Below are 22,072 nucleotides of genomic sequence, written 5' to 3'. Positions count from 1 at the left end.
GGGAAAATGAAACAAGAAAGAAAATCCAATCAAATTTGCTGTACTTCAAGAACAGTAACATTCAGAAGAAAGAAATGACCAGGTCACAATGAAGGAAACTTAACCCACAGCTCAACAATTGCTGGCTTTACCATACATTTAAAAATCAATAAAAATGCCAGTATTTGTAGATATCTAAAAACTTATTTATCACAATAAAAGCTTAGCCCAGATACTCAAGTTAGAGCTCATCTGACAAACAGATAACTAGAGAGAGATTTTAATAGCAAGACAGGATAGGCTGTGAGCTAGATCCTAAATTAGCACCTGAAGAAACCCAACAAGTAGCCTCTTCATGTGTTGCAGACTTCTGAAGCAAACTTTAGTACTTGGTACAGGAGGGGGGTCTGACAGCTGGTCCCACTGAAGCACAACACTACAGCACCCATTGAGGCACTACTTGCTGCCTTCTCTGTGGATGCAGTTCAAACAGGGACTGAGAAGCTAAGAACCACTCTGATTGGACTTGGACAGCAACACAGGTTTGCAGGCTTTGGATGGATATTGCCATATGGTTTGGCAAGAACATCTCATCTTTCAAATAAACTACAGCAGACTCTTATTTTAGGACTAACAGCCAGAAAGTAGCATTTTGTTTCTCTGGTTCCAGCTCCACAGTAGGGTGGGTTGATCATACCTGCATGAAGTTATAGGGGCCCTGCATCTGTGCCATAAGGTCCTGTACTCGCTGTCTTCTAACAAGAGGATCTGCTTGAGCCACAGTAGTGAGCGTGTGAGGTTCAGGAACTGGAGGAGATGTAGCTTGTGTCTGTTGCTGCAGTGAATTTACAACCTAATGAGAAACAAGCAAGCAATTGAAATTCCCAGCTTAAGACAAAGCTGCACAGAAGTGCTATTGCCCAATTCATTATGGATGCAATCACTGTAGTGCTCATGAAGAAAAATACCACATCCTCCTACAGCCATGCCAACACTGGTGGCCAGATACTGCTCTGAGCACTTCACAGGACTATGAAGTTCAGACTGTGCTCTGTTTTCTCTCCACCTACTTTATTCCCCATTAAGAACAACACTTACAAAAAAATTGTTCAATGGGTTGGAACTTGATGTTTTTTAAAGTCCCTTCCAACCCTTCTGATTCTATGATCACAGGGATGTTTTTAGAGCAGGATTTGAGACAGCAATTCATCAACATTTGGAAATGTAAAGAAAGCCAGGGAAGAGCAAGTTTCTGAGCTACAGACAGATGGAGAACAAGCTTCTCATAGCTGGTTGATAACTCTTAAGTACAGTCAGAACTTCTGGCTCGCTCTTAAGACTTCAGAATTTTGTATTTACTTGGCCATGTCTAGGCCCAAGTTCTCAGAAGATACCCTAGCCAGCTGATCTGAGAGAACAATGGGCAGCACTGCATGACAGAAACACTGCAAGACTGCACTGTGGGGGGGACACCAAAAGCCAAGAAGCACAACTCATAGCAGGCAAGAAAGCTCAGATTTACTGGACACGTTCCACTATGGTGCAGAGAAACAAAGCTACAAGGAACAGCAACGTGCTTGCAAACACCACCTCACCAAGGCAGCAGAGCAACCAGGAAGGCTGAACATCAGCATCTAAGAACATCCACCACCAAATAACTTGAAGACAGACAGTTAACAGGGTGGCTGAGCTGCATGAAGCAACACTTTCATGTCCCTGACCAGTTCTGCTCTTTACCAAAATCCTCATCATACAAAGGAGCCATTTTAAGTCTGCTTTCATGTCAACAACTGTCCTTCAAAAAGCAGCTCGCTGTCAAGAATTTGTCTCTCTCTATTTCCAGGAGTTTTGAAGTATTAACAGCCTTTCAGATAAACAAGCCTTAACTTACAGCTGTAAAGGGTGTAAGTGAGCACACATGCACCTGGAAGTTCTGTGTAAAATTCCTGGTTTCTTATTAGAACTGAAGACCTTTTTTGTACAGCAGTCATGACAAATAGCAAAACTGTCCTACTTCAGACCAGTTCTAGCATCACAGGTCTGAACTTTGAACTTCAGCTCCTATCTACCCTCAAAGGCTGCACATCTCTTCTGGATTTCTCAAAGAAACCCACAGCATCTTCCAGTAGTTTGTGACTTTGCACACACAATTGCCTCATGAACTCCACTGAGTCCCTTCCTGTCCATCCCTAGCCATCTGGAACAGAAATGTTTTTTTCTGACAACTAAAATGAAAAAAAGACCTCTAAAGAAAAATCTAAAACCAGCTACAAGCCACATTCTTCAAGATGCCCTCAGACCCAAATCTCCACTATTAGCCACCCAAGGAGAAGCAATTTGCCAGTTCCCATGGAGGTCTATCCACACTGCACAACAAGCAAGACTGCTGTGCTGTATCACAGTCACAAAGCTTGGCCTCTAAGTGGCAGTTGTTATATTTTTTTTCCCTGAAAACCTAATTTAATAGACATCTTGCAAGTCACAGAGTTTTAAAGACCAAAAGCAAGGCAGATGAGGCAGAAGCCACAGCTACCCATCACCTATGGAGTCATTACCAAAAATGCCCTTGATTGTTTGGGTACTGGCACTCAGCTTCTCAAGTCCAAGACATTCCTAAACAATTTAGTATCCTCAAGAAAAAAGCAAGCTGATGGAATAATCAAGAACACAGAAGAGGGACAAAAGTGTATCAAACACTTTCACCAACAGCACAGTGAGACCTTCAGAGGGTGCTCAATATTCTATGGTGTCCTTTGCAAAGCTGAAGGAACTCTTCAGGGCCTCTCTTTTAGTCTGATTATCACTGCAAGGCACTTTGACCTCCTATAATCACAGTACAATGAAACTCCCACAGAAAACATCAAGTTTTCTATGTGAACTTATCAATGGACAGGATGTAGTTCTAAAGTTAACAGCTTTAAGTCTGCTGCATGATAAAGGTACAGAGACTACTCAGATAAGCAAGTTATTACCCAACCACACATCTCCACTTCTCCTGGGGGCACAGCGGTGAGGTGAAACTTTTCTTTTAGGGGTGCTAAACCACTCTGCAGAACAGTATTTGACTCAAGTTGCACAGGCACCTTCTGCCACTCTGCCCCCTGACCTTCTCAGCAGGCAGCGCTACCCAGAGGAGAATGCTGGGGTAGAGAAGGCCAAGGGGCAAAGGAGGAAAGGTAAAAAGAGCCATTTAATGGAACCACAAACTAAGCAGAATAAACTTGCATTCTGGCAGTTTCAACTCAACAGTTTCCAATTCCACACAAAATTCACATCAATCCAATCAAAAGTTCTATAATCTAAGATGGAGAACTCTGGATACCACCAAATTCAGATACTTCTTGTAAAAGAAGCAGATACTAAAAAACCCCCAACCCCCAAATCAAAGGAACTACAAAAAACTCTCCCCAAACCCCAAGACAACAGCACAACCCCCAAACACCAGCCCCATTATTACCAGGAAAGGGCTTCTGCACCAAAATCAAATCAGCATATCATCCAAATACATTTCACCAATTCTCAAGTCCTTTAGTTTAAAACTTATGGAAGGCCCAAACAGAAATGGCACTGAGAGACACCAGCACTTCTCAAACTATAAACACACCACAGAGATCTGGAGTGTATCAGATCTACTTGAAGGTTACTGGAAGAGCAGCTAGCTTGTGACAGCTGCCTTCTTGATGAAGAACTGTGGAACTTGTGTGAATGTCCTCTTGCACGGTGTTATCAGCTTCCCAAACTCACTGCCATCACTCACACTCCTCCTAGTGATGCCACAGCTGCCTTGGGCTGAAGAGCACCAAGGCTCTACACAATGTGTACCAGCACCTTTCCTAAGGACAACTCAGTTACATTCCCATGAGAAAAGAGATTGAAATAACTCTTGCTGTTCTTACTGGCATCAAAGACAGAGGTTCTCAATTTCCCCTTTTTATGTTGCATCTGAGAAAATCAGCAACTTCAGGAGCAGGAAGCAGTCTTCAACTGAGTTTTTCTAAGTTGTTTGTTGTATATAGCCCAAGAAATAGGGACAGAAAGGACAACTAGACTGGGAACATACCACAGGCATTACAAGTGACCAATCGCTCAAAGGAGTAAAGTCCAGTACTGGAAGAGATGTAGCTCTTGTAAGCAGAGATGCACACAGAAGCACAGTTTAACATCAAATGATGTGCAGATGAAATTGGAAATAGGTATTAGTTAAATGACTAATTTCCAGCTCCCCCCCCAAGGAGCTGCTCAACAAAAACAGCTGCACCATGCTCACAGCAGCGGGGCAGAAAAACTTCAGATCTACATTTGCAGCAGAGTTCTCTTGAAAAAAAACAACAAAAAAACCCCAGAACAAGCAAAAAACCCCACAACCAAGCAAAAAGCCTTCAAACAAGCAAAGAAAGAAACCCACAAACAAACAAAAACCAAAAGAATTTCAAGTCTTATGAACCTTTTAAGTCCTATTTTCCCAAGCGAGCCACTAGTGAACAAAAGCAAGCTCTCTGCAAACTTAGCTGGCCTCTGCAGTTTTCCTTTGAGGTGCTCCTGAGCTAAATATGGAATTGAAGGAGTAGGGATCCAAGCCTGCTTAAATGTATTTTTGCACATGTGGGGGAAGAAGGGGTGCAGTGCTGAAACCTATCATGAATTGAGTCAGCAGAAACAGGGATTGCAATTTTACCTGCAGTACACAAGATCTTACCTCAACCGTTTCAACTGTCCACTCATCTACCTGTTCCTTCTCACTACTGCTGAACTGAGTCTCTGCCATGAATTGTCTGTTTACATACTAAAATAAAAATAAGAAAGGGTATGAAAGTAAAAGCAAGTGGCATTAAAGCTATACAAAATGACAATCTTTCCAGTGAATAATACCTCAGTTGATTCAACTTCGGTCGGTTCAGTAAATTCTTCTGCTGGATCAGGTTCTGCAAGAGAAATGTAGCACTTCTGTGAAAAACCAAACACCTTAGAGACAGAGGAGAGAGTCAGATGAAGATGTCCCCCAGTCACAGAGGAGTTCTGAAGTCTGATGCATTTTTTGCAGCATTTAAGAAGTGCTGTGGGTCATCAGAAGAACAGAAGGAATAGGCGTTTACTCCTCATCTATGCTAAGGAAGGAGCAGCTCTGTCACACATCTTCAAGTGGCTGAAATTTGGATTAGATCTGAAATTAGAGCCTTAAGATGGCTGAGCTGTACAATTAAGTATCTGCTGGGCTCAGAAACAAACCTCATGCTGGGGTCTGGAGAACAGGTCTTGTGAGGAGTGGATGAGGGAACTGGTGTGGTTTAGTTTGGAGAAGAGGACACTGAGGGAAGACCTCACTGCTCTCTAAGGTTCCCTGAAAGGAGGCTGGAGTGAGGTGAGCATTGGTCTCTCCTCCCTAGTGTCAAGTAACAGGATGAGAGGAAATGGCCTCAAGTTGCACCAGGGAGATTGAGATTGGGTCCTTCCTGCACCAGTGGTCAGACTTTGGAAGAGGATGCCCAGAGAGATGGTGGAGCCACCATCCCTGGAGGTGTTAAAAAAAAATGTGTAGACATGGCCTATTGGCTCTTGGGGACATGGCTTAGTGGTCATGGTAGTGTTAGGCTGATGGTTGGACTCACTGATCTTAGAGGGCTTTTCCAACCAAAACAATTCTATGTGACAAGGTAGATTAAAAAAGCAGCACGTCTCAGAAGAAAAAACCATCAGGACATGAAGAGACTTTGCAATCACACCACTTGCATTTGCAGTGTAGTCATTCTGGTGAACCCAAGAGACAAGCCAGCAGAAGATAACTGACCATGCTAGTCATAGGCATCATGAGATTCTTACCAGCTTCTGCTACAGTGTCTTCTACTGCAGGTGTGGGTGCTGCCTCTTCTTCCTCACACAGTCCATTCTGATGGTTATGGGTGCTATCAAAGTAACTGGTTTGAAGAATACGTTCCACGAGCTCCTTCAGCGCTTTATCTGGCAACAGGGAAGAAGGCTGAGTGGTGACTCAGGCCCAGGCATCTTTTCCTTCTTTGCCAAAGGTCCCACATACATTTAACTGCACTTTTGCTGGCAAGATGCTATTCCAAGCTAGTCCACAGACACTAGTGTTAGAGAATTGCTTCTTACAAGATCATATTAAATCAACAAATAATCCATTTCCATTCAAAAAAACCCAAAGGGCTAAGACTAAGAGCACGCAGTGCTCATGGGAGTATTTGTGAAACACTTCCAAGTGAGGTAAAGTTTATCAGTTTAATCATCCTACTTTTTACTTCTGCTATTTCAAAAACCTATGGCTGCTTAGTTTTCAGTTTGGAAAGTTTCAGAAACTCACTGAAGCTTCAATTGTAACTAATTAGATTGCAATTTCCTAATTCAAACCCCACTCTAAGTCGATTCCGTACACAACTGTCAGTACCAACAAATTTACACAGCCACCACCTGCACCAGGGTTCTCTGCCTGAGGTGAAGTAGCTCAGAACAGCCCTTGTGAGTGAAACAAGCACTAACTTGCACTCAGTTCCCATAATGAATACTGTGACATCTTAACCCAAAACAAATCATCTGCTTTGGCAATGAAGCTTTACTAACTGTCTAGGCCAACAAAAACCAAAGCAGACTAGGAATGGATGATTCAGAATGCCTGTCTGGCAGGTGAGAATTGCTGTGTGAATCAACAGATACAGGAAAAGCACAGACAGACATTAACATTCATCCCTTAAGACAAAGCAAACCGGAAGTGGCTGCCAATGACATCACCAAAAGTTCACCCTGAGATCCAGACACAGTATGGAGACCAACTGCACAGAAGACGAGTGACTGAGCAGCTCTTGAACCAGAAAATACCAGCCTCTGCCTCACAGTGCCTCTACATCTTCTCCTTTCTCTATCTCTGGTGTACAAAGAAGTGCAATGAGGCTGATGTCTAAGAGTCTGGAGAAAAAAAGAACAATCTTGTGAGGAGCAGCTGAGGAACTGGGATGGTTCAGTTTGGAGAAAAGGAGGCCAAAGGGCTCTCTACAACTCCCTGACTGAAAGCAGCTTATAGTGAGGTGGTTGTTGGCCTCTTCTTCCTAGTATCAAGTAATAGATCAAGAGGAAATGGCCTCATATTGCACTAGGGGAGGGTTAGATTAGACAAAAGCAAAGAATTTCTTTCCTGCAAGAGAGGTGAGGCACTGGAACAGGCTGCCCTGGGAGGTGGTAGAGTTAACATCCCTGGAGGTGTTCAAGACATGTGTGGACGTGGCACTTCGGAACAGAGTCTAATAGCCATGGGCTTGGGTTGACAGATGGACTTGATCCAACCCAAACAGTGATTCCCTAAAAAACTGTTGTAAGTATCTTCTGGCTTTCACAAAGGCCTACATCTTGACCACACCACACCTGCACTACAAACATTAATTAAAACAACAACCAAAATTTCATTTCAACAATAATCTGAAGTTTGCCACAAACAAGGAAAATCTTGTTACCATTAAGGCCACAGCATCTTACAATCTCCTCTGTATCATTCCTCAGTGCAGCAGGTTAGATAACAACTGCAATACTACAGATGGAACACAAAAAGCCCTTTCAACAGCTCAGTTTTACTCCACATAGGTACACCTGTTTTCTTTTTTAAAGGAGGAAGTTGTTAGCCACCTTACCTACAAGTAAGGATTTCCTAGAAGCTTCCTGTCTATTTTCAATTAAGGACCACAAATTCCCACGGTACAAGAAACAGACAACTGCCTAGCTGAGCTCTTTTCTTGAGGTCTAATGTAGGAATCTACACATTTGTGAGTTTACATTTCCACAAGGCAGCAGCCCATCTGCATGATCATGACCTGACTTAAGAGTCCATTCATCTAAACAGGGCAAAACCAGAATGCTTTTGGCAGGAGATGAGCAGGAGCAGAACATGACACTAAATAAGGCCATGCCAGTTTATGGATTAGGTCATTATTGACAAAGCTCCTCGTTCACACACATTTCCAGAAAACAAAGCACTGCTGCTAAGCACCAGCAGAACACTGCTGAAATAGCAGGAATGGACTAAGCTTAAATACTGAGTAGTGATGGATCAGTGACAAAAAAAAAGAAAGATAAAAACACACCTCATAGTGTGCTCCTAGTACAGCCAGCAGTAAGGTCATACTTCAGTGAGTTACTGCTACAGGCCAGCTAAGCTTTACAAAAAAACAGTAGCTACTCTAAAAACTCATGAAGGTAATTACCTGCCAAAGTTCTCTGTTATCAGACATTGTAATTTACTTCAGGCACAAATTCAGTGTGTTATCTCTTAATGCAGAGGGTATACTTACAGGTTGTTCCACAGACTGGTTTTTCCTTCCCTTCCAGTAAGTCCCACAGGTGAACTGATGCTTGCTCATACTGCTCGTTCAGCCTTCGAAAAATAATTAGTAGGAAGAGTTAATTTTTCACCAAGTCTTCCAATTACCTCAGTACAAATATATCCTTAACTGACTGATCATGAGGAAGAAAGCCACTTTGCCATAAGCTGACCTCATGTTCATGTCTCGCTCGGGGTACACCAGCTTGTAAAACTCATCCAGCATGGTCAGCTCCTCCTCCGTCAGCACCGGCACGCCGCTCGTGCCTTGCTTCAGGTCGCTGCGCACTTCGTCATCCCCCAGCTTGTCCAAAATGAACTGCAGCTCCAGCACGGTCTTCAAACGCTTCTGCTCAGCTTCTTCTCTCATCAGCTGCTCCCTGCGAGCTGTCTTCTTTATTGTTTTCTGGATCTGTTTCCAGGAAGAGATTTGCAATTGCCTAAACCCGTCAGGTCCAACTGCACTTGCAATCGAGACAGCAAGAACCCCGAAGAACTTGCAATGCTCTCAATTGCTGAGTTTATAACCTATGCTAATAAAGAAACTAAACCCCTCAGCCACTTGCCAAAGAGAGAAGCAGCAGCCCTGTGAAACTACTCTGAGAAAATGGTCCTACTGGCAGTGAAGTGGCTGTCCACACTGGCCTGGTTTGTGATCATGCCCTTTTAAACGGCCATGCTTTGTCAGAAAATGATCACTTTTTTTGTTCCCAGAGATATGTGTAAGTCCCTCAGAAAAATCTTGTGGGAACAGCCTTCAGAGAACCTGACAAACTACTGCACGACATAGAAGAAAGCAGCCAAAGATACAAGAATCATAAGCCTTTCACCTCTGTAAATAAAGCAACTACTGTGCCTAGTATCAGTGAGAGAGTTGGAAGCCTAAGTGTTTGGATAGCCCACATTGCACCACTTGCTCTTTACTTACATCCTGGCTCAGAGCCATGAAACTCCTCTGCAGCTCTTTAGCAAACTCCAGATTATTTGTCACTTCCTGGTATTTTGACACTGCATCCTTAAAAACAAGTTGAGAAAGAGAAAGTCAACCATCACGACCAGAACAAAACACACACTTCCAGCAAACAAATTCCCAGGTTGGTAGTTCCTAAGTGAGACATGGCATCTTTGAGTGGGACTGCAACAATGCTTACTCAAATTCTGCTCTTCACTGGCCAACATACTGCAAAGGCTTTAGATTCTTAGACAAGCATACATATGCTCACATGCACGACGGACGAGTTTTACAGCTGGCTGTAGCCAGTGCTGACAACACCGAGCTGGCAGGCTGGGGGATCGGGGGAGAAGAGCAAACTGGCAACTCAAAACTGCTGAAGAGATAAAGGCTTGAGAACTAATGCATTGAGTCAGAGCCAAAGCCAAAATGCTACAGAGCATAATGTTCCCTTCTCCACACATCTTTGTAATTTGCTGTTTTCTTAAATCTAATATTCTGATTTGCACCAAAGCAATTCAAACTCCCTAACCTGCTTTCAGAACTAGGAAATTACAGAGAATCAAATCAGGGGAAAAACAAAACACCACAAAAAACCCCCATGGCTGAGACACACTCCTGCTGAGTCAAAATTAGCAATGGCTATGCTCTTGGTAAGAGTAACTGAGCCAAAGAAAAGGCAAGGCTCTACTTCATTTGAAAAGCAAAGAACAAACTGTATTTGCCTTTTTTTTCCTTAAGGATTTCCACTTGCAATATAGCTAACTAGGAAACTTAAACATATTACATACACACATCAAAAGATTTACACAATTCATCATTCTTAACTGATTTGTACAAGCAGAAGTGAAAGCATTTCTCCAACCAAAAAACATTTGTATCTTTTGAAGTGAGACAGCCAAGCTGTCATCTTCATGAAACTCAGTCATGAACTTTCCTTCTCAATATGCAATTTCAGCTACCTTCTCTGCTTAGCTAAGAAAACTTACTGTGGTTTATCGTCACAAAATGCCATCAAAAACCAAAGGCACACAGACCCAGTTTGCAGCTGGCACAGAAAAACCAAAGTGGAGCCCAGAGAAATGTGAAGATCCCTTGGACCAAGGGAGGCAGCTCATTCTTGTAATTGTGAACAGCTGCAAGAGTTGCAGGCTACATTCTTTTCCCTTCGGTTTTTTTCCAGTGTTACAAATCAGCAACAAAACACTGCTGATTACTGAGCATCTGGTAATCTCTAAGTATCAATATCCATGTTTGCATCACACAAATTCAATTTGCTACTTGCATTATATTTACTGTAACTGCAAGTGTGCTGTTGAGTCAAGCTCTACAACAACCTACTTTAAGAACCAGCCCCAACAAGGAGAGGTACAGCACAGATGTACCAAGTCCAGCTTTAGATCTGCTGCACTGCCAGCTGTGACAGACACATGGACATAGCTCACTTTCAGAGCCCTTGCTCTAAACTCCACCTCTGCACCATTATTTACAAGCTACCTCCAAGTGACTAAGCTGTTTAAGTTCTCCCTGGGCACATTTTCTGTGAAGGAAAGTATGATGTACAGAGAACCTCAAAGGTGTCATTTAGTTCCTTCACAGTACAAAGTTGTAACACATGCCAATTTTCACCACAGCTTCTTCCCAACCTAACCTCAACAAGCATAAAACAGTGAGACTGGTTCCTCTACCTGTTCTTTCAGTTTTTAACAGAAAAATTGAGATGGTTCAGGTCATAAAAAACTGAGGCAAAGTCAAAGCTCAGAAAGGGCTATCTTTCAACACAGGCAAGAGAAATTCACCCCCTCCTCCCCACCAAGATTACAAAACATTTTCATCTGGTTAGTATTTTCCCCCCTTTTTACCAGTTGATCTTGATTCAGACGTTCTCCCTTGTTCATTCTTTCCTGGTAATCATCAAGCTTGCTCTGAAATGAAAGAAAAATGCTATTAGGAAGAGCCAAAAGCGGTTTACTGCTTCCTTCTACCTGTGCTAACAAAATTAGGTACTGTAATATTAAATACAGACCGCAACATATCACACAAGCACACAACTTTCAGGCAGAAATAGTACCTGAGAAAAATTGGCTTCTTGGTCAAAGCAATGTAAATACTTCCCTAAGGGACAAATATTTTAACCTTAAGTGGCTGCCTCAATACATTTCCATGACTTGTCAGAATTTCTGAGGAAATACACAACCTTCCTAAAGAGGAAAGCACTCTCAGTGCACATTGCCTTCCAGTTCCAACAACAGAGCTGAGCTCCATTTCGAGTCAGAGATTATCATCGCTGGTTCACCAAAAACACAACTGCAAAAAACCCACTACCAATGCAACTAAGATTCAGAACTTCTTTGTAGTTGCACCAGTTGAGATAGCTTTGAAGAATTCAGAACAGCTTCTAATCCTTTGTGCCCACCAACACACCTCACACGAATAGCTCTAAAATATTTTTGTTCAAGAGCATTGAGATTTCTTTTTCATGGGGAGAAACTGAAAGGGGAATCATTAGGTTAACTTCAGCAGGGTCAGTTCTCTAATCTGCTTAAGTACAAACCCATGCAGATCTGTGACATTAGCCAAAAGGAGGCAAAACTTATGCATGGCCAAGTGGCAAAGATTCTCCAGGCTAAGTAGAAAGGTTCCTAGAAAGGAAGCAAAGTCTGTAAGAGTAATACACCTAACTATTCAGCTCCAAGGTTTCCCCACATTCCTTCAACAATGACCTTCCCAATCTTGCATGAACAACAACATGTAAAGGAAAGTAAACAGAAATGCTTCTTTTGGAATGCCAAAAGATTGGTGCAGCTATTGGTTCAGTGTTTATGTTTGTCACTGACAGTTTTGGTGCTGCTGGTGGGCTCTCTTCTTTAATATTTTTGTTCCAGGACATTTCAGCTAAAATACTTTACTGGTATTTTTCTGGCTAATCCAACTTCTATGCTTGACCTCAGATCTTTGGGAAAGATCAAAGTCTGTCTGTGGTTTAGCAGGAAATCTCCTCTTACAAAGGATTTGATGCCCAGTATCACTCACTTACACACATAACCACCCTGATGAGACTGGCCCTTTTGATGTCACCTAGTGCCAACAGTTTACTCTTTGGCAATCCAACACTGAACTACTTCACCTTTCACTGCATCAGAGCCAGTAATGGCCCAGACAAAAAGTTGAAAAACTTCCTGTGCTCAAAAAAATACATTACTGGGAATTTCAAGATGGGGCAGACCCCAGCAGGGTCAATAGTTGTCAAATGCAGCAGCCACAGTTTGTAACATGCCAACAGCCCAGCCCTGCAGAGCGTTTGGTGTATTGGAAATCTGCAACAGGGAACTAGGTCATTTTACTCTTCCACATCCTAATTTTAGAGTAGATGATGGCATGGCTGGACAATCACAGAAGCAGTTTTGATGATTTAGGAGATGGTATCTGAGCTGTGAAGTCCAGAGGAAGGGTGAAGAGCTCAAACACTGCAATGCCTCAGTGCAAAGCCAGCCAAGTCAAGCAATGCTTCCAACATGCAAGGTAGCTTAAATCCTACAAGCAACTGGCTTTGCAGACAAAGACATGTTTAAAAGTCCCTACTTGCTCAAGTCACTCCCATGCTGCAGATTACAATTCCCTTGGTCACACTGACGCAATTGTTTGTGAGGCTGCGCAGCTAACAGGCTGCTAACAGAGTCAGGTTAAACAGGGTCTACAAAAGACCCCCAACTGTTTCTGTGATCCAGTTTCCAACACAAACCCATAAACAACTATAGTCAAACTGACAGGACAGAATAACAAATTCTGGAACACCACTTAGATCAACTTTGATGAAGATAATATACTGAAAATTTTTGCTGCAAAACACTCATAATATAATCCATTTTGGTGGCATGAGGAAGCCTAACAGCCTAAACAACTACAATTGTTTCTGTACTGTTTCCATGCAGCAGGGCTGCTATCTTCGGATTACCCTAATACAAACAGTGCCCAAGTGTTTTCTTGAATGCTCAAATATTCAAGTCTAGTGTAAATTCTTCCTTCATTTTTACACAGTAGTTCATCAACTAAAACCCAAAATGTAACCACCAGGAACATAACAAGTTGCTTCTTTTCATGTTTTCTTCCTTAAAACATTCATATCAGAAAGGTAAAAGCATACTGGAAGCCCTTTCAGCTGCAATGCAGAGAACAAGCACACGTGTAGTTACATGTTATCAGAGAGACTGAAGTGCCAAGTAAGCATTTTTCTATCACCCCTAAGACACTGAGAGATGCAAATGCTGTGTGACACACAAGTATTAAAGAAAATGCCTTCTTTTCAGTCTGTTCTGTCAACTAACAGCAATCAGGGCAGCACTAGTGCTGTAAAGTAACTGCAGTAACATTCCTGCTTAGCAACTACTGCAGTGTCTGCAAGTAAAGATCCTAATTCTACCTGCCCTTAGACAACTTCACCCTCACTCATCACGGGTTAGAGACCTCAAAGCATAAAAGCTAAACCAGCAGAAAAAAAAATAATCAAGTGGGCAAGTGAGCACAGAAATTGTCTATTCAACAGCTCATGAGTCAGCAGACCCCAGTTCTGCAGATAAGCCACCACACTTCAGCTTCTGACACCAAGACACTTAAGTATTCTGGAGTTCCCGAGGTGAAAAGTAGTACACAGCAGGTACTGGGGCAGAGGGAGGCAGAGGGGCTGCTCACTGCTTATGCATGCCCTAGGTTTTACTCTAATAGGAATCCAAAATCAAGTTACTTTATTGTGCTCAAGTTCTCATTACCTCTTCTGAATTGCCTCAAAAATATGATCCTAAAGTAGGGGGGGAAAAAAAAAAGGCAGTTACATGACATTAGCTTCACAAACAATACTCTGTTTAAGCATGCCTGACCACTCAGCTGTGCTGTTACAGTCATTTACAGTGCTGTGCTATAAACTGGATTGCTGGAATGATCTGATTAAAAATAACCCTTGAAAAAAAGGGGGCCAGGAGCAGGAGGGAGGCACTATATTTAACCAGATAATTTCAATGCAATGGTTTATACCAGGTACAGCAGCACAAGTGCTGGAGACAAGCTGCAAGGTGGAAGGGAGAAGGCAATCTCTTTAACAGCTTAAATGGGAATGCACACCTCACTACAAGCAACGAAACAATGGAGAGGGCTATTAAGTGTCTTCTGACAGGTCTCAAACACTTCATCTTCTCTTCCAACTTGGTTTATTCTATTCTATTCACAGCATTAAGCAACTAAGAGAATCCCAAAGTTATAATAGCTGCCTAGCACATCTCACACTGAAACAAAGGAGAAGTTTATTAACCTGCTTTACTTTTGCACATTGTAATGTATCTGCTCCACCGCCACTCACTCATCAGGTTAACTCCTCAGCAAGACTGCCTAGAAGTGACTAAAAAACATGAGAATAAATCAATCTTCTCATTTCCTTGGAAAAACAGGCAAAAAAATCATCAAAATGGTGAAACACTTAAAACTGTATCAGTTTAGTGAAACCTGGAATCTCAGAATCTCTCAAAAGCTGCCCCAGATGCCACACACACTGCTGGGTACACTTCAAACTACCTGAAAGCTGTCCCAAGAAGCTGTTCTGGTCCTGAGTTATAACCAGGAAGGTGAGGCAGTAACATCACTACTCCAGAACACTAAACCCTTACATATCTTCTGTTTGAACTGAATTTATTTCTGAATAACGGTTGCAAATATTCTTGGGTTTTTTCCCCACAAAAAAGCTTGCCAGTATACATATATAAAAAAAAAATCCCCACACTGAATGAGTTTTGAAGGAACCAAAACATTCCAGTTCTGAGCCTGCTGTCTCACAATCAGCTGATCACAAAAGGGGCATTCTGCACATCACACATTCCCGACCCTTCCCAGAGGCCAACACGGACAGCCACACAGCCAGACTGACAGCTGGGCCAGCAGCCCCATCACCCTAACACATAGAGCAACAGCAATGCAAGAAAGGCTAGGAGCAGGACCCACTCCTTCCCAAGAGACTGCAGAGCTGATGGGGATGTCCAGTTTGCAAAATCTAAGCCTTTTAAACTCTCAGGAGTTGACTACAGATTAAAAAAAACCCATTACTTCAGTAAGCAGAACCAAATGAAGCCACAGCTGAGTGAATCCCTGTGCCTGTGAATGCTTTTACCATATTGCCACACAGCATTTCCTAGAGCACCACTATGAATTTAGGAGTTCTCTACAGTGCAAGAGACCTAGACTGTGTTCTACACAGTGTGTGTACAAAATGTGTAGCTTTTACAACAGCAGATGAATTCTGAAGCAAGAATAGTGTTGTACAGCACAGACTGGTTTCTCAATACATTGTACTGCATTTTCTTGTGACAGAAAAGCAACAAAACATCACAGCAGTGTCTGAAAATCTTTTGAAGATCCTTCCAGTTTGCAGGACTCTTCATGCATTTAGTTAACAGGACTTGCTGTGAGAAACAGTCCTCATGCTACATAAACCAGTTACACATAAACCAACTGCACACAAACCAGAGCAAACTGAAACCAGAGTACCAAACACCACCATTTCACAGATAACTCTACTGATTTTAAGGGATGAAGCTTTCTTATCCAAAACTGCTCTCAACAGAGGTTTCAGTGACAGATTCAATGCACAGTTTTAAACTAATTTCTTGGTTTCAAAATCACATTTAGTCTCTAAAGTTAAATTTTAAACCAAGCTTCACAAGCAGAGCTTCTGGAGACACTAGCAAGCCTTGAACACCCAAGGGGCCCCAACAATGGTGCAAAAGCACTTGGGAGTGGTGCTACTGACAGGCATGACTTGAAGCATGGTGCTTCCCTGCTACCCTTACCTGCATCTTCAAGCACAGGAAACTCAGCTCAGCTTTTGCTGTTAACGGTTTCCTATAAGAAGTCAAACATTTGATGGAACCAAGTCAGAGGAACTTGAGAAATCCATCTCCTCTTACAGTGCAGATTCTCATGGAATGACAGGGCCTTTTTCCAAATATTACTTCTTCAGCCCAGTCAGGATTACACTTCTTTGGAAACTCAGAGAGAGGCTGATAAACCAACAGCATCTCAAGTTACTGTAGCTACAGCTACAATGTGCCATCTCTTCAACCCTACACACCAAGCTCTAGTCATGTCAAGTAGTTCCAGCTCACTTAGTTCACATTTACAGTTGCCCAAGCCTGGTCTTTGTGATCACCTGCCCCTACCTTACACCAAGTGTTTAGCAAAGGAGGTGTTTTGTCTTTCTGGTGGAATATTTGGTTTATAAACTGCTTTTATACAGTTCATACTATATTACACGAGTTGAAAGGAACAATAACTTTGTTGGGGTTTTTTAATGTGCCACTGTATCAAGAAGGAAGTTTCATCTACATTCAACTGGCTTAATTTGCAAAGGTATTTCCCCCAATAAACAACAAAGGTAGAAAGGGCAGGGAGAAGAAAATGGTCTTACCAAGCTATTTTCTCCTAGGGAGCCTGGAAAGCCAGTAGGATTTTAACATCAAACACCTCACAAGAACCTAGACAGAGGAGTTCACTCAACTTTTAAATTACCTAAACTTGCCAAGACAGACTCCAGTTGCATGTCTGAAGGTCTTGTAGAGGAAACACCCTTCAATTACCCCCTCCCAGGCACACACAAATATCTAGTTATCTAAGAAGAGAGGAAGAAAACATGATAGCACTCCTATCACTTCCAAGCACAAAGAGATAAAGAGAGCACAGACATTTTAAGGCCATGCTTTCACATCCACTTATGAACAGTAATTCAATTTACCCTAGTCCCTCTAAACACTACTCTTTCAGAAAATGAGATCATTTTTAGGAAGAGAAAATGAAAGCATTAACTAGTTGTCTAGTACTTCCTGCTTATGCAGAAGCATTAAAGAGCACACAACTAAACTGTCAATATGATTTCAAATAGTACCATGTATTTTGAGGGTCAGGCCATTTTATGCTCAGTTTAAAAGGAAAGAAGAGACTGAATGATTTACCTCATGGTTTCCTCATCTCTTCACAGAAGGCCCATTGCTCAACTGTAACCTGCACATCCCATTTAAAACCTAAGGTGGTACTCTCCACCCTTCAACAGCATGTGTCTAAGTCAAGCATATCTGTGTAGCTATTCTCAAATACAGAATTCTCAGAATCATCTCCACACGCCCTCATTACCACCTGCTGACCAAGAAAGGATTAGATACTCACAAGTTTTCCATGAGATTTACTGGTTTTTACCCACTACAGCCTGTGCAGTATCCAGTACCATTTTACTCTCTGGATGGTTAAAAAAAAATATAAAATAATTCTCATTAAAAACTCAAAATAAAGGAAAATTAATAAATTTTGAAGTTAAGTAAATTTACCAAGTACTGAAATAAAAATACTGATGCTTATGTGCACAATAAGCTTTGTTTTCAGGATCCTAAGCACACAGGACTCTCAATTAAAGCATACTAAGGCTTTATTGAAGAACATTAAATTTACTAAAGAATTCTAGGTTTCCCCATTAAGGGAGAGGATTAAGACCACAAATTAGTAATTCTGTCTTAATACACCAAGAACAATCTACCTCATGACTGCTATAGTGTTTACATGAGTCTTACTTCAGCAGGTTTCAGAACTTCCTCAGACCTTCAAGACTTCACAGAAATCTTGGAGCCTCAAATTGCTGGTGACAGCACCCCCCCCCCAGCTTTTCTTTATCAAGACTTAAGTAATTTTACTGGAAGGTATCTCAAGAGAAGCCATCTTCAGAAGGAAAGCCCCTCATCCCCTCCATTTGCCTGCTAGGACACCAGCTAGAAAAGTTGTTACAGCAGCCACAGACACCCAACCCCCTCCCCAGCCCAAACAACAAAAACCCCCTAGAGCCCACATGAGAACAGTGTCACCAATTTTCACTCTTCTGCCTAACAGCCTCCCAACTTAAGATATGATGAAAGTTGACCTAAAGTCCATTCATGGACTAAGCCAAGTGTAAATCAGGTGTAAATTATTTACTTTAAAAGATAAATAGAAAGGAAAACTGAGCTGCACACCAATAGGAGTGTGCTTACCCTCCTTATTACTCCAAAGTGCAGACCAGATCAGAAGAATGCTCATCTGCTTAGTTATTAAAATACAGGTTTTGAATATCATAGAAAAGCAGTTTTAATGTCTTTTGCACGTTTTCAAACTACACTACTGTACTGAAACAACTGGAGACATACAGGCGAGGACTCTTTCTCCAGTCGAGGACCAGCACTCTTGTGTGTGCACATTCACATGCACTACTGCCAAGACAGACATCTTGTCCTATCCACACACAACGCTGTTCACACAAGGATCAAGAAGAGATCCTCCAATGCTGAATCTTATCTAAAAATGGAATGACAAAATGCAGCAAGCCAGGAGCTTTTGAGTACTGAGAAAATTCAACACCCATTTTTCAAGTGAGAAACTACACTGTACCCAGATTTGCAGGTGAAGCACAGCTTGATCCATTTGCAGTTCACCTGTACAGACTTAGTTTGCTGCTAATATTTGCACCTTCTACATACACAAAGTACTAGCCAACACCATTACAATCTCAAGTGCTAGCTGGGATAGTAATTGTGCCTATTTGTTTCTAAGCACAAAAACAGATTTAGGGCTTCAACGAGAAATTATTTTTAGGGTAGACAAATTTCTTTTTTACCATTCCCTAATTTTAGCTTCCCAGAGTACAGTGCTTTGAAGGAAATCTTTAGGCTACACGTACACTGGTATTTTTCTGATGGGCACCTCATGCTCTGTAGGCTGGAAAGCCCTCTGAGACAAATTTAATCTAGCAAGACCGAGCACTGAGTGGGTGCCACATAAACCGTGAGTAACCACGACACCCTTTTCCTCTTCTGTCACAACTCGAACCAGCCAAGGACCATGGATTTAGTAGCTGCTATTTCTAAAAATAAGCGCTTAAAGGCCGCTTCTCGCTGACCTAAGACTGCTGAAGGGGTGAACTTAAGGCGATGAAAACAGAGAGATGCGAAAACCCCTGGGTGGGGTGGCCGGCCGTCCCCGGCTTTGTGCAGGCTGCTCGCACAATGCAGTTCCGCCGGAGAGGCTGAGGCTGCCGCCGCCGCCGCCATGTTAGCTCTGCCTCCATGTGCACGGGCTCCGAGGGGAGCCCGGCCCGCCGCAGCCCCTGGCCGCAGCTCGCCGCTCCGGGGCGGGGAAGGCTCCCGAGGCGGCGGCGGGGAGCCGGCGGGGAAAAGCAGGGAAACGAGGGGCCGTGCCCTGCGCTGAGCCCAGCGCGGGGCTGGACTAGGCCCCGCCGAGGGAAACAAAAGGAGGAAGGGAGGGGGAAGGGAGCCGCGCCGCCGAGGGGTCTCGCGGAGAGGAGGGGGCTGAGGCCCGCGGGGATGGAGGGGGGCGACAGCCACAATCCTGCCTGCCTCTGCCGCTACCGCACAGGGACAGGGTATAGGGGTGACGCCCGGCCGGCTCCCAGGGCCGCTGCAAAGGGCGGCCGACGGAAGGGGCGCCGGGACCCCCGAAAGGCGAAAGGCCAAGAAAAAGGCGCTCGCCCTTCTGGAACCTTCCAGCGGGCGGCCTCTGGGGGCGACACCGGGAACAACCCGAGCAGGCCGCAGGCTCCCTCGCCCAGGAGAGCAGGAGGGCACGGCCGAGGGGACCGGACGCCGTCTCGCCGGTACAAGGAAGAGGAAAGAAAATAGGGATAAGGCTTTGCAACGTCCTTTGAGACGACCCGACGCTGGGGGCAAGGCTCGCCAGAAAACGGGGACCTCCTGGGGTGAGGAGGGTGGGTGTCCAGGGGCCCAGGGCCCACCCTTGGGGGCGAGGGGGGACGGACAGCCAACCCGCGGTAGCCAGCCGAGGGGGGCAGGAGAGCACCTTTTTCTTCTCCAGGTTGCGCAGCTTTTTGTCGATCACTCCCAGGATCTGCTTCATAGCTTCGGTTTGCACCGAGGTGATGCTGCCGCCACTCGCTGCCTGCGGGGGGGCTGCCGCCGCTGCCGCCGGGGCAGCCTCACTGCCCGGCCCCGCTTTCCCGCTGCTGCTCGCCATTGTGCTGTTGGTAGCCGAGGGCATCTCTGTGCGCGAGAGGACAGAGAGAGGAGAGCGAGAGCGCGTTACGGGGGAACGGGCCGCCGGAGGGGACACGCGGGAGGGAGGGCGGGCGCGCACACGGCCGCTTCCCCACGCCCAGGGTGCGCGCGTGCGCGCGAGCCGCACCTGCCGGCGCGCGCCCACCCAGCCTCCCCCCCCCCCGGGCTTGACTCCAGCGGGGACGCGCCAGGTCACGTGACAAGGCAACCTCCCGCCGCCAGCGGCGCGCACCCCACCAACGGTCACTTCCCCCCAAGCTCGACTCGACCCTTCCCTCCCCCCCGCCGGTGGCCAGAGGGTCTCGCCAACCCTCCTCACCGTGTGCGTGAGTTGGCCTAGGGGAGGGGGAGGGAACTCAGTGCGCCGCGTTCCTCGCTTTAGGAATGGCCGCCTCAAGCCGACTCGGCCCCGCCGCCCGCGCTGCTCCTGCTACCTCTGCACCGCGCTACTGAGGGAGAGAGCGAGGGCGCGCACGCCAGCGCGTAAGGGAAAGAGGCGGCCCGGGGACGAGCGGCGCGGGGTCCTCGCCGCGCCCGAGTGTCCGCGGAGAACGCCTGAGCCCGCTCGCCAGCGCGCTGCGGTGCCGGCACTGCCCAGGCGGGGGAGGCGCTTCCCAGCCCCCGCGCCGTCTCGAGGCTCGCCCCTGGCGGGTCTTTCAGGCGCGCAGCGAGCGCCTCAGCGCCAGACACAATAGGCAGGCGGGGCGGTAGGGCCGGCATCCCCGCCCGCTGGCGGTGGCGCGGCCGTCCCCGCCGGGCCCGCAGCTCCGTGCCGAGCGGGGCCCCGCTGCGGGGAGAGCGGGGCCAGGCCGGTCCTTCCCACCGCCCTCGCGGGATGCCGGGCTGGGTGTGAAAGGGCCGCCCGTGTCGGGCTGGTCGTGGCCGCCCCTGCGGAGCGCAGCGCTGCTGAGGCGATGGAGGATCGCCCCTCCGTGGAGCCCGTCGCACCGCGCCCTCCTTCGCAGGAGCGAGGCCCTCTTGGCTCTTAATAAATGACATTTTCTGCCTTTCCGTGCCTGTGAGGCACGTCCATAAAGCTGGGGGAGTGTTGTGGAGCGGTGGCGTGCCGCAGGTGTAATTGGGCCTTAATAACTGTATTTCAGTCACTGTAAACAGTTGCCTCATCTGTTTTTTTCACGCTGGGATTCACGGCAGAGGTTTGTGGATCTCCAAATAACGATCTCTGAGTGCTACACAACATCCTTGACTTCAGTTTTATGACACATTTACGTGACCCAACACCGTGCTGTGCCTGACCTTTGCTTCTGTGCTGGCAACAAATAAGTACTTCAATATTAGTTTAAAGAGTGCCTTGAAATAGCCTCAGGTTTTCTGTGAAGTATAGGGAATTCCTGAATGAGAACTGCACCTTAGGTACAGCTTGAAAATGCAATGCCACTGCACTCAGCAGGCTGGGGAGCTAAACAACATCAGAAAGGTTTTAGTAGTCACTCAGTTGTCTTTCTGGAATGAATGGAAGAGAGACTTTGGGAATATAAAGCTCCAGAAATGCAATTCCCAGTAATTGCAATCTGGAGATGAAAGTTTGGGTTGTCAGAGCAGTTTAAGGTTATATTTGCACCATTGGTTCCTGGAGCTGAGTTTGTCTTTGATCTGTTTCATCATGGATCCATGGGGTCCTTTCAGTTGATTGTCTATTGATCAGCTGGGCCAACCTCATAGTTCTTCAGCACCAAGAGAGAGATGTCTCACCACCCTTCCTCACCAAAGCCCTACCCA

At 45.1% G+C, this 22,072-nt stretch overlaps 1 protein-coding gene across 2 annotated transcripts in view; it reads right to left on the bottom strand.

Annotated features, from left to right (window-relative positions):
* Nucleotides 1–20,811, bottom strand: part of CAPRIN1 (cell cycle associated protein 1) — a 30,121-nt gene extending 9,310 nt beyond the window's left edge. Inside the window, exons 1-10 of one of the 2 annotated variants that reach the window (XM_054172057.1) lie at nucleotides 20,652–20,810; nucleotides 20,118–20,317; nucleotides 11,111–11,173; nucleotides 9,225–9,311; nucleotides 8,470–8,708; nucleotides 8,268–8,350; nucleotides 5,797–5,934; nucleotides 4,849–4,901; nucleotides 4,676–4,762; nucleotides 677–832 (exon numbers count right to left, since the gene is read on the bottom strand). In XM_054172057.1, the coding sequence (XP_054028032.1) occupies nucleotides 677–832; nucleotides 4,676–4,762; nucleotides 4,849–4,901; nucleotides 5,797–5,934; nucleotides 8,268–8,350; nucleotides 8,470–8,708; nucleotides 9,225–9,311; nucleotides 11,111–11,173; nucleotides 20,118–20,315 (1,104 nt within the window). In that variant the 5' untranslated portion in view covers nucleotides 20,316–20,317; nucleotides 20,652–20,810. Of the gene's footprint in view, nucleotides 1–676; nucleotides 833–4,675; nucleotides 4,763–4,848; nucleotides 4,902–5,796; nucleotides 5,935–8,267; nucleotides 8,351–8,469; nucleotides 8,709–9,224; nucleotides 9,312–11,110; nucleotides 11,174–20,117; nucleotides 20,318–20,651 lie in introns of both variants that reach the window. The other variant, XM_054172058.1, reaches the window with a different exon arrangement.
* Nucleotides 20,812–22,072: the final 1,261 nt, after the last annotated feature.

This window comes from Dryobates pubescens, chromosome 22 (genome assembly GCF_014839835.1).
Source record: "Dryobates pubescens isolate bDryPub1 chromosome 22, bDryPub1.pri, whole genome shotgun sequence".
In the NCBI taxonomy this organism is placed as follows: Eukaryota; Metazoa; Chordata; class Aves; order Piciformes; family Picidae; genus Dryobates; species Dryobates pubescens.
The sequence above is the reverse complement of the archived record's forward strand: the minus strand, read 5'-3'. Positions and strand labels throughout refer to the sequence as shown.